Raw genomic sequence first — 13,209 nt, forward strand, 5'->3', positions numbered from 1 at the left:
CGGCGGCAGCTCACTGGTTGAGCCAGACACTGCGGCGGGCCGTGCGCTCCACTTATGCTTGCCTCTTTGTTCTTTCTGTCACCACTCGTGGAAACTCTCTCGGCTGCTCTCTGCCTCATTGTTGTGGCCTCACGAGGCGGCTATGAGTTGGGAGTTGCTGTCAATGGTTTTTTTTTTCCCCTTTCATTTGGGATGCTATCACTGATGCGTGAGTGTGCTCACGGTGTAATAATTGTAATCTCGGGCAAGATGATCGGCACTTTTGAGCAGGCTCGATCAGCCTATGCACTGCGGCTAAAGGAAGCCAGCTTGCGAGCCCAAAGCATTTCAGCAAGATCGCGGCTTGATAAGGATGCCCGCTTCCTGCCCGCGCGGCGGGGAGGCGTAAATGCTGTGTGCCACTTATGGGCCTCTATTAAAAGCGTAACATTGTGCTCTCCTGTTTCGGTTTTTGAAGTCAAACTGTCTGGAATTTGTTACGATGCAGAAAGTAGCAGCATCAGGTTTCTAGGTGTTCTAAAAACAGTTATGCTTAGATGACTGGCTTCAAATGTATTGTTAAGAGCAATCGTCCTGACTGTGTACCAAGCATGCTGTCTTGGCCCAGTGCCGGTAATGCCATTGCCTCTAGGTGCCGATGTCTCCAGTGCCGATGCATGCGATGGTGACTGAAAATATTACTAGTGGCATTTTATAAAAACTCCGTGTGGTCTATGCGGGGCAAGAGGGCTTCTTTTTTTCATGATTTCACTCATCTTGAGGCTCCGCATATCTCAAAATTTTCGCCAGTTCTCACAGCTTCGAGTTAACGGGAGTTTACTGTTCCTTGAAGGCTCCGGTGCCAGTCACGTGAAATCTTGTGAAAGTGATTGTTTCTTTAGTAGTGAGCAGTTAAGAATACTGCACCATTTCACTGTTCCTCTTAAGTTCATGCTGAGTGGCAAATCTTGGAGAAACTAAAATAACTTTTTCATTAAATTTGCACTCCAGACACTTTTGCGATTGGCCATTCACTAAATAATCGTCCAGCTGTAATGCACTCCAAAGCCTTGCCACGTTTTTATGCACATGTTAGACTGTGTTGTGGCTACTCTTGCTAGGCTGAACGAGTTGTCTTTTTGCAGGAGTCTCGCATCTATGAGGTAGCAGCCAATGGCATCATCCAATCACTCCACTCAGGCACGTCAGGTGTGTGCCCTTCATGTTTCTATTCATTTGTTTTCTTTACCTACAGTGCTCTAATGTGTTACCACTGGGAAGAGTTGTTGCCAGACATGTGCAAATATTCTAAATTTGGAATATTAATAGGATAGTCTTTGCTGTTTGGTTCATATTCAATTTGAGAAATCACTATTCAAAGTTGTTAAATACCTCTATCCTAGGTATATCAAACTTGGACATATCGAATTATAGTCTGCATCGAACAGTTCTAAAATTCCCTTGAAAACGCCACACAAAAGCGTAGCGATTTACTACACATACATCGAACTCCCATTCACCGCCGCATTCTATATATATAGAATGTAGTGTCGTGCCGTGTCCCTGCAAGTGTACTTTTCCTAACGTACCTGCAGTCACTCCTTGCATTGTTGAAAATATATTATGCCAACAAATTTAAAACAGAACTGTTTTGCCAGTTGCTGTCAAACAAGAGATTGAATCTGAAGGGCAGTACATGACATTGTTTGCTACGCATATAGATGGCTTTTGCAAACTACGGCCATTCGTTATCAGCAAGAGCAGTTTGCCACCCTGCTTCAAGTATGAAAAAGGCATCCTGGTCCGATAAACATTCCACAAAAAAGCGTGGATGACACTAAATTTTTTTTCACTGAGGGGCACCAGGCATGGGATGCCGAACTGGAGACGCTGTGCTGTCAGGTTTGTCTTCTTATATACTAGGGCTTTCCATGAACGGCATCTTTGGATTCTGCGAGCCACCAAAATTAGGAGGGTGCGAATACTCGGGTATCACTGAATCGGATCAGACAGTGAACATTCGAATAATTCGATTCGTGAATGAAACGTCTACTATTCAATTTTTCTAATATTTAGTATGTTCGTTGTAGAGACCCGCACAGTGCTACATGTCACGTGCACCGCGGAGGCCCTCACGCTCGATGCCGCCCAAGCAATTGTTTCACTTTTGTTTTCGGTGTAAAAGGAGTATCGAGTGCGCCGCGGACCGCCCCAGCTGACGCGGTAGCAGCGTTTGTCACTGTGAGCACTACCCGACGTCGGCCCGATGGCCGAATGGCGCTGCATCAGCCAGGACCGTCTCTGTTGGTACATTGATACAAGGTTCGCCCGGGTCAACAGGATTGACGGAAGTAATAATGCAACGTAGACAGAGAGAACAGCAACAAAAGCAGCACGTACTATTTCGAAAAGTGTGAAAGCATGTGCGAAGATCTGTCTGATTAGCGTGCAGATCATGTTGTATATGCGGCGATGAACTTAACTCACCCATGTGTGTGATCTCGAAACCGATCGCTGATTAGCCACACTTAAGAAGATATTAGCGGCAAGCATTCTGTAATGGCTTGTGGCCCGTTACCAAATCGACCAGAATTAATTAAGCATTGGCGACTAAAGCGACGCTTTGGTGCCATATCGACACAGATCTATTCGCAGCAGCTGCGTGACACTCGGAAAGCTGACAAACCACCTCGCAAACGAAAGTGAGCGCACGGAATGGCAACAGTGTTCACAACCGCCATCGTTGCGACATGCCATACAGCGGCATCTAGTTCCTGACGCTGTTCATATATGCGCATCAGTCTCTTTTTGTAGCTTCAAAGAACCTGTCCCAAGACTAGCTTTGGATTTACACGGCAGGGCACACAAATGCATGCAAATGCACGGCGGGCACGCAAATGCATGCAACACATCCTGGAATTCCATGAGAATGGCGAGATGTGTGTGCACGAGGATTGTCTCGAACGTGGCTTGGCTTAACTCAGTCATTTCCGCACAAATTGTGCTTTTCTAGAATAAGATCATATCATGTCTTTTTGCCCGTAATACACCTTTCGTTATTGTTTAGTCCCATTAAAACAACAAGTAGTTAAGGATATGAAAACAGATGATTGCAGCTGGCACACAGTGAGCCCTGACTTTGTAATTTTTCTTCCAACTTTAGCGGTCGCCAGTACTGTTCACGGTTGATACAATTGCATGATCTGTGACAGGTTCTCATGGTTTAACCCCTTCCTTGCCACACTGTTGTCCCAAATTCAGACCAAAAATTGCCAAATTATTTTCAAGGGCCCCAGCTTCCAACATGTTTTTCTTCCTCTGCCAGAATAAACTTGCTCCTTCTTGGGCTACCCCAAGGATTGTGTGCTGCCATCTACCAGAAGCACGACAAAGCACTAAGACGAAACCAGCTCGTCCAAGTCATCACAGGAGAATTAGAAGTATCCACGATGAGCCGAATTTGTCTTCCCTGGTCGTTTTTACTAGAAACGTGTGAACAAACTGAGCTCGTTCATGGCATGAAAGGCTTTAATGAAAAAAAAAAACCTGGTTTTATGTAATAAAGAAAAAGCGCATTTTATGTGCTGTTTAGTAAAGAACAAGACATTGTGACAGACAGAACTCTGCTAGCCAGACATGATTTGTGGTGTCTTGGCTTTCCAAGAAAGATCTTAAGCCACTGCTTTCCTGGCATTCCCACACATACAGTAAAAAGGCAGGGCCAATTTACCCGCTGGGTAATTTATAAGAAAATCCATGTTCCTTGGCAAATAAACGTGATGTGTCGGACTCCTCGGAACACCGATATATGACTTTAGCTTGACTTTATGTTTTTCTTGAATGTGCGCATAACATTGCGAGTTATAGGAATGGTGCTTGAGCAGGCAGTACATTTTAACACCTGCAGGTGCCTCAAGCCTGGAAGGTACCCTGCCTGGCAGCCGCCTCCACAGTGCCTTCTCCGAGCTCAGCGTGCCCGTCTATGCCGCTGTCAAAGGGGTGGGTATTTGTCGTTCACCTCCCGCTGCCGTGCATGTTGCTTATCTGGATGCCGCAGACTCCTTTTTTGGCTTGTCCTTTTTCATCATCTTTTTGGGGTCAGTGACCTCCAATGCACCAATTCTTGTTTTGTGATGCTTTCTATGGAATAACAGCTCATATATTACAACCACGACTTGGGGACGTAAGGTTATGTCAAAATGCATATTATTATTTGTGCACCTTTGTGCTACCAGTGTGGTTTGGGATGCTTTGGTACCGAGCGCAAGTGGTGCGCTGGGGCCGCTGGTCCCAGAAACGTGTCACTCCGCTTGCTTGATGGTTAGCAGGCTCAGACCTGTGATGCCTTCCATGTAATAGTCACGTCATACCTTATGACGTAAGGGTACGAGACTTGGTGTTACGTCACATTTCATGACGCATACCAACGTCTTTATTCGACATTCGATGCACTATTTCTTGGTCAAGAATGCAAACTGTGAGAGAAGTCTTGCTAGACTTTGCAGCATTTTCTGCCACGCATGAAATTGAGTATAGGAGGTGTATTTCCCTTTCTAAATTTGTGAGTGTGAAGGTACAGTTTATAGCTTTGGGACGCATAGTCTATAGCTTGAACCTCTAAAACTCTTGAAGTCAGAAGTGCTTGCTGGTCAGTGGCTAGGGTGGATAGTTGGGTCCCATGCATTGGCAAGCTGATGTGTCTTAATGCAAATAGAGATTTCTGGGGAATCTGCAAGTAACCACAACGCTGTAGAGAAGTTCTTGTGCAACTTTTCCCTAGGTTTAGACTGTGCATATTTTAGTCACATAAATACTTTATTTTCAGAGGCATAATAATGTCAATTCTGATCTGCAATTGCCCATGGTTCAACCGGCTGACAGTGTTTGAGACATACTTTTTTTAAAGGGCCCTTCATCATGTTTGGCCATATTAAACATACAAGTGCTGTGCTTACTTCACACACTCACGATCGTGTCTGCAAAGTATTACAGTGCTGCACATTGCGAAACCAGCTTCAATTTCAAACCAAATGCCTCAGGTCCCCCTTCTCGAGGTCGAGTCGAGGTAACACGCACTAACGCTGAGATGTAAAACGCAGTCGCAGCAACGAAAGTCGTCATGGCACACTACTTCGGTAAATTGTCCAGTGCTGAACTCGTTCAGTGCCCAACACAAAAAAAGAAAGAAGAAAAGCAAGAATGAGGCGGGGCTTGTCACGTGAACCTGACACAGTCCCTCGGCTTCTGTATGGGCGAAGGCAGAGGAAAAGAGTGCGTCTATTGGCACTCACCTCCTGGCTGTGCGGTAATAGTGCACACTCAATTTCTTCGATTTCCTCCGATAATAAACTGATTTGAAAAAGTTATTTTGGAAACACGATCCCTAGTCCACATTTTAGAACTTCCAGCGTATAACTAAAATTTGGCATGGGGCCAAGTGAGGGGTCCTTTAAGAGAGCTAGAAGACTCATGGGAAACGAAAGGCAACATTTTTTTTTTAGTAACAACCACATGAATCTGACAAGCAGTGAAGCCAAGGAAAGCACGAAAAAATTAACTGTGTTTTTAATTGAAATGTACAATTCTTTAGAAAGAGGAAAATGAGAGAGGAATAAGCACAACTTGCTGTGAGTGGGAGCTGAATTTACAATCTCTACATGCTGTGCGTGATGCTCTACTGGTTGAGCTACGGCAATGTCTGGCCCCTCCATAAACTTTTTTCATATTTGTCTGTATTTTAGCTCCAGCTCAGTCTATGCATCACACTGTCATGGCAGACTTTTGATCAACTAGAAAATAAAGAGTGCCACAGTGTTTGTAGATAACCAAGTTAACGTCGTGCTGTGTGCTACTCCACGTACCCAAAGCTACTGCTCTCATAATGTTGGCCTTCTGTGTTTTCTCCCTCTCCTTCATTACGCAGCGAGCATCGCAGATTCGGTCAATGCCTTTCACGGGAGAGTCATCGGATTCGTCGGACAACGAGGATACCAGTCGGACGCCCCTCAGCGGATCCAGTGACCGATCTCCGAAGGCAGTTGGCGTGCGCAGAGGTGTGTCTGCGCTTCCTTCGGTAGTGTAGACCACGTCACCACCTTTTTCATCAAAGGTTTCTTCAGGCGTGTCAAGGACATGAACCTTTGTGGTTGCACGAGCTATAGACATTGAACAGGTCTGTGAAGATTGCCATCATTGCATACCACAAGCAAGATATATAGCCGAAAGGTTACGTCTAGCTGAAGTCTGCAAACCATTTCAAGTATGGGAGACCTGTCTGTCATGTCGGTGTATGGCCAGGCGGCGAACGCTTTTATGTCTCTGGAAAGACACATGCTGCAAACTGAGGCAGCCCAACATGCACTGTCACTTGACTGAAGATGTTGTATTAGGTAGCGTTGGCATTTTGAAAGTTGCAATTTATGTTTGCAACACCTGAGACCAGAGGGCGCAACATAACAATGTTAAAAGAACCACCCTCTTGACGTCGATCTTGCATGCAGAAATATGTCACATTGTGTGCTTGCTTTCACGCACCACAAAGGCACCATCACGGGAGACATGCAGCTAATAAGACTTCTAGATATGCTTGCTTAGGGAATGCAATAGACTTGGTGAAAGTGGCCATATAATAAAATTTTAAAATCAAGTACGAATAATAAAACATAGGTGCTTTACATATTGAATTAAATGTAAACTATATTTCTTTTATAAACTTAGAAAGAAGTAGTAAAGGGTACAAAAAAATTATATTCTTTTTCTAGAATACATACAATGCTATTTAAAAAGCTATCAAATGTGGAACTTGCAAATATTTAAAAATTGAGAGTTTACCTCACTTCCTGATTGGCTTTCAGTTTTCACCTGAAGGGGCCAGTGGTTGATATGCACATGCTTTTTGTCTGACAGTCAGGCTCCAGTAATTGTGATAACCCAATATACCCATCCATAAAGAAATGTATGATGTGTACGAATTGATTAGGGGTGTGCAAATATTTGAATATCAATCGATCAAATCGAATAGCAAACATTCATATAATTAATTTGTGAATCGAATTTCTACTATTTGATATGCTCAATTGGTGTAGTGACCCCTGTGCAGAGTCTGCCAGAGTTGTGGACATTGGGGGCGATTTTGCCTTACCGCTTGCCCTTCCTGACATTGGTCCTACATGGGAATCACATGGCACTGCATTGACTTGGGCCACCTCTGTTTGTGCAGGGTTCTTTCAGGTCGACAGGACCAATCGAACCGATAATGCAACATGGATGCTTTCGCAGCGACAAACTTAACGTGGTGACTAATTTAACGTTGCTTCAGCAGCCATAAAGCTAACTCATACTCGTGATTGCAGGACCGATCACTGATGAGCCACCTGTAAGAACACATTGCGACAAACATTCTGTGACGGCTTGCAGCCCATTACCACATCATGCAGCAGCGAATTTTCATCACAGCTACATAGCCTAGTGCATTAGGCCTAATTGACCCTGTTTCGTCTGCTGTCGACCATTTATGGTTGGGTGCCAAATCAATGCAGATCTATTCGTAGCAGCCGTGCTATGCTTGGAAGGCTGACAAACCACCTCGTAATGAAAAGCAAGTGTACAGGATGGCAACGAAGTCACTCGCAGCTGCCATCTTTGCGACACACCATATGTACGGCAGCCTCGTTCCTGACGCTGTTCGCTAATGCGCATCAATCTTTTTTTATAGCTTCGAGCAGTCCGTCACAAGACTACCTTTAGATTTACGCGGTGGGCATGAAAATGTCATGTGGCTATAGTGTGCTGATCGCCCAGCTGCATACATTTGCACGGACGACGAATGGACGGGAGAGGAGGAGGGGGAGGAGGGGTGTCGTGCGAAGCTTCCAGTGACCTTCCTGATTTCAGAATCATTGACAGATGAGAAATCACGCTGATCCTGACATTTAAAAGGTGCCTCTTCACCGTCAGCGCTGACCGCGGTGGACACATGCGCCACCAATGATGGAAATGCGTGAAGCGATGATTGAGTCACGTGATGTGTGGTCTGTGCTTTTGTCTGTCGTGCAGATTGGCCTCACCGTAACTACCTGCCACAAGGATGGGAAAGCCCTTGTGCATTTTGGAGCAAAGCTTTCTATGCAATATAAGATTGCCATAAAACACAGGTCCACTATCAAACCCAGAACTTCATTAGTATTTTGTACAACATAACGTCACTAATTCTCTAGCTTCAGAGGGAGAAAAAGCACTTCATTCTGTTCTACAAACATTTTGTTGATCAAGAAATATTTCCCAGACTTTCATATTTAAATAAGCTGTAATCAGTGCTGGCATACTAATTTGGAGTTCCTATAATTAGAGTAGACTGTACTGTACATCTTGATTGCTATGTATCTAACTTACTGATAGCTACTACATTCTTGTTACGCAATGCTAGGAGACTCTTGAGCATGTGCATCATTGCTTCATTGCACAAAATATGTAAGCATAAAATTCTGTGATAAATGTTCTGATATTCGATTCGATATTCAGCTTTCTTTCTTGATTCGATTCGATATTCGATTCAAAATCTACCGCTATTTGGTATTCTCACACCCATAGAATTTATAGTTCTCCAATTTGAATACTTATACCTGAAGTGGGAAGACTTAATTTATATTTAGAATGCCTAATATTTGTGCACTTCTGCCTGTTGATGTTTGGCCACCAGTGATAGGCTTCTGTGTTTAAGTAGCTGTGTGTCGTCGCAGGTATGATGACTCGTGTGATCTACGTGATGTGAAGTGCTCAGAATTCATGTCACACAAAGATTGAAATCTGAAAATATTATGATATAAATTGTCATGTAAGAAGTTGTTCATATCTAGCGAGAGCACAGGACATCTACGACTATGTTCCTACCGAAGAGGTGCACAGTTAAAATATAGTGACGCTATTTTTGTTTATTTTTTCAGTATTGCTTTCAAAAACATTGATTTCTGCGAGCATTCTGAGGCACATCCACTGATATGTCAAACATAGAAACATTTTCACGCAGACTTCTCTTTACACACCTACCTAGTAAGAACAACACATTTTAGGCTGCAAAAAAATTTCTTTCAATTGTGCCATTAGCTTTGAGAGGTTACATAGTCTTATCTGTGAGTGATCAGAGTATAACCTGATCAGAGTATGGGCAGTCATAGGCTGACAGCGAAGCTGAAATGTGCTGTCTCAATTCTTGTTTGTGCAGAGACTTCAGCCGAGTCACTGCTTTCGGACGACTATGCGGTTCCTCCGGATGCGGTGTCCACCACTGCCGACACCCTGAGCTTGGACTCCCTCGAGCCGCACCCACCTGTAGTCTCCAGGGGCACCCAGGTATGAAATGCGATTGCAGCCTGAAAGGGATAGTAAATAGAAAACATTGTTGAGCTGTATGTAAGTAAATTGCTAGGCTTGTGTGAATGTATGATATATTCAAATATTCGATCGAGTAATATGCTATTCGATACTTGGGTCAGCTCAAATTTGAGTAATTAAAGTTTTTGAAGTGTTGAAAACAAACATACAGTATTCATATTTTTTTGCATATAACCTGCAACCTTGATTACAATACGACTGAAAGAAGAAAAACAAAAAAACGTCAGTGTGTTTAACACGTGAAAACAGCTGCATACGATGTCCAAACCTTTGTAAAAACAGTCTCCATTCATGGACACATCAATTCTCCACGTTGTATTTTAAACCAGCAACTCCATTCCCCTCCTATACGGCTACACTTATGGTGGAAAACTTTGTTATAAGCATGGCTTCATGGCAGCGTGAATTTTGCACCAAGGTGTTGTTTCACAGGAGTGCGGCCAAGAATGCATGCTGCTGGCCAAGCGCTGACGATGAGATAGAGAATGCCCTGCAGTTTCCTCGTCGCCAGTCACAATGCAGCCGACCTTGTTCACCGAACGCAGGCTTGAGAGCAGCACAATCCCACTGCGCAAATGCTCCGTCACGTGGCTTTTTCCATATTTTGCGGGCTTGCTTTGCATCTTGGAAAAAAGGACTATGTGAGACGTGTCGTAGAGGAAACAACTCGATTGGTGGTTTCTGAAGGTGCTCTACAAATCTGTGTATCATACTTTGGGTTCTCAGCCAATCATTAAAAAGTTGGGTAATTAAACTTAATTCATTAGTGAGTTATGGGGAAAACAAAAAATTGCCTGAGTTACTATAGGCTATTGCGAATAGTGTGCGTTTGGTTCAATTCATTTCCGATGCGCCTTTCATTTTTAAATTCTTGCCTCAAGTTATGTGGGCACCCTGTATAAGTACACCTAATACGTACATACATATAATGAGCATGATCTCAAACCATGTCTCTCAACAGACATACAAGTTCACAGGTCTTGCATAGACAGAAAAAATGACTTACATGCTAAGCCGAAATTACGTGCAGTTTTATTTCAAGCGGGACCATTTTCCAAATTTTAGTTCCATTAAATTGTATTAGTCTTTCGCCGTAAGTGTTACACGACATTTGGGCAGGTTAAAGGGACACTAAAGTGAAAAATTATTTTTTCTGCATCAGTAAATTATCATTCAACAACACCAAAAATACCACTCTTACAATGATAAGACATTTGGTAAGCCAGAAAAAGCGCAAGAACGAAATACGGGTGGCGAAGCCTTCTTAAGTTCTCGCACCAGGGGGCTGTGACGTCTTGGATATTGATGGCATCTTCTAGGGCCTACTGATTATTTATAGCGGTACAGATTGACTACATTGTGTTCTAAAGGAACCAAATATTAAACATGGTAAGTTTCGGGAACCTTTATTCAGCCAACGTGGGCCAAATGCGAAAACATACTTTGGAATCCCTGACATCACGCTGACGTACCGGCGCTGGGGTTTCGGCGCGAAATTCAAATACTGATACTTGGACCTTCATTTTCTCATCTGATAATCAAACTATTTTTTTGAAATGACTGCCTGCAGGGTTCTCAAGCAATGCTTCATTAGTCTAAACTAATTTATTGTTTCGCTTTAGTGTCCCTTTAAAGTTATTGTTTCAAGCTTGTCTCGTATTGCGTATAGGAACGGAAAAAAGATCAGCAGGAAGAGGCGAGTTTCTATTAGTTATATTATTGAATGAAACAGCAATCTTGTAGTCGCACAACATTGAAACTGAAAGAATGCATTGCGATTGAAAAATTTTATGTATAGATTGACGGTGGCTTATGGCCCTCAATATTTGCTTTTGGAGTCATTCTAGAGGTTTTAGATAACTAGTGTACGTCACACCCCATGAATCCAGACAGTAATTTATGTGACAGTGACGTAATTTAAAGTACAGTGTACGAAGTATAGCATGTGGAAAATATTGGCAAACTTTTATTAGAGTATAGCAGCCATAGGCCACCTTTGCGCATACATTCTGTACTTGCTCATGCCAGTGTAAGTTCTAATCAAAAATGACCCCTAAGTATTTGAAAGAAGGGACTTGTTGAATAAGCATATTGTTTAATGACAGGTTAAGCAGAGCAGTGTCAATATGTTTCATGTGAGAGTGAAATACAATGTATTTTGTTTTTGCACAGTTGATAGTCAAGCGATTCTTGGCAAACCGTACCAGGTTGTTTGACAAATCGGTCATCATATCGTTTTGGAGAGCCGGAAGGAAGTGTCCTGTAAAAATCAAAGCAGTGTTGTCTGCGTACATCAATGCTTTTGACCTCTGCAGGGCTTGTGGGACATCATTTATATAAAGAGAAAAAAAAAGGACGTAAAACTGAGCCCGGGGGTACCCAGAAGTTAATTTTACTGCATGATGAATTAATGTGACCAATGACAACCTTTTGCTTACGCGCCAATAGATTACTGGAAAAGAAATCAAGTGAGCTGTCTGTGATTCTATAGCAATTCATTTTTTCTAGTAAAATGGAATGACTAACTGCATCAAATGCTTTCCTAACATCTTAAAAAACTACTATTACTATGTTGTTTTCGTGCAGTGCGGAATTAATATATTGCGAAAGCATCGAAACAGCAGAAGTGGACTTGTTGGCAACAAAACCATGTTGCTGGGGACAAAAAATGTTACGATTACGTGATTATGCAAATCCCATAGCTATTCAAACTATGTGCTTCAAATGCATTTGACACTAATTACTATTTGCTTTGATATCACTTTCAACAACAACAACAACAAAAATTGATATTTGCAGGAGCCTATAAATTACTCTTCTATAATACCAAAAAAGCCATGCTTATCATAGAGGATGTTGTTGAGCCAGAAAAGATGCAAAATTGGGACACGTGGCAATGCCACTTTTCCATATCATTTTGCCATGATGCCATACATTTTGATGATGCCTGCTCAAGCCTAGTTAATAAGAGAAACAATATTGTGTTCTAAAGGGGGCGAAAGGCTGAACTTGACATGTTTAAAGAACTCTTACTTGGCCATAACACCCCAAAGACGAAAAAGAGTACCTTGAAATTTGTGACATGACAATGACTTACTGGCACTATAGTTTTCAATGCGAAATGTAAAAAAATGGAATTTTCACCTTCATTCTCTGTTGTAGTAATCAACCATAAAATTAACAAAGAAAGAGTTTTGAAGGAAAGCTTTAGCATTCTAAGCTGTCTTAAGTTTCCCTCTAGTGTCCCTTTAAATGTGTCCTCTCCCAACGATATCCATTCACCCCTGTCTTGTATCAGCTGGCTCCGCTCTATGTCTGCAAATTTGCTCGTTTAATCACACTGCCATATCTTCAGCTGTCCTCGACTGCGTTTTCTTTCTTCTCTTGGCACCCACTCTGTTTCTCTATCAGTTGTGCGTTGTACACGTCACATGACCTCCACTTCTGTACTTGTGGTGGTGGCTCAGTGGCTGTGACCTTCTGCTGCTGAGCACAACACGGTGGTTTTAATTTCAAGCCGCGGCAACTGCATTCCACTAGAGGTGGAATGGAAAAACTCGTGAACTTAGATTTACTGACAGGTGCATGTCAAAAAACATGAGCTTTTCAGAATTAACCCGGAACCCCCGCCTCCCCCCACTTACGGTAGCCTGTGTGGTGGTTTCCGATGTTGAGCCTCATGATTTGATTTTGTTCATGGTAAGAATGACATGTTTGGCATTGTCCAGCTTAATGTCTTCAAGCAATTAGCTTTCTTTCAATCTTTTTCCCATTATCAGTTGGCAGTTAGTGGTTAGCAGTTGGTGGTCGGACTTTTGCCGCCAATGCAAAGGCGCCAAT

At 42.8% G+C, this 13,209-nt stretch overlaps 1 protein-coding gene across 2 annotated transcripts in view; it reads left to right on the plus strand.

The window, feature by feature from the left end:
• LOC126543996 (uncharacterized protein CG43867) overlaps window positions 1–13,209 on the plus strand; it is a 90,357-nt gene that overhangs the window by 21,202 nt on the left and 55,946 nt on the right. For both annotated transcript variants that reach the window (XM_050191177.3, XM_055062437.2), the window contains exons 6-9: window positions 1,125–1,188; window positions 3,887–3,978; window positions 5,903–6,032; window positions 9,200–9,327. In XM_050191177.3, coding sequence (XP_050047134.1) covers window positions 1,125–1,188; window positions 3,887–3,978; window positions 5,903–6,032; window positions 9,200–9,327 — 414 coding nt within the window. The remainder of the gene's footprint in view (window positions 1–1,124; window positions 1,189–3,886; window positions 3,979–5,902; window positions 6,033–9,199; window positions 9,328–13,209) is intronic.

The sequence above is a fragment of the Dermacentor andersoni genome, chromosome 10 (genome assembly GCF_023375885.2).
Source record: "Dermacentor andersoni chromosome 10, qqDerAnde1_hic_scaffold, whole genome shotgun sequence".
In the NCBI taxonomy this organism is placed as follows: domain Eukaryota; kingdom Metazoa; phylum Arthropoda; class Arachnida; order Ixodida; family Ixodidae; genus Dermacentor; species Dermacentor andersoni.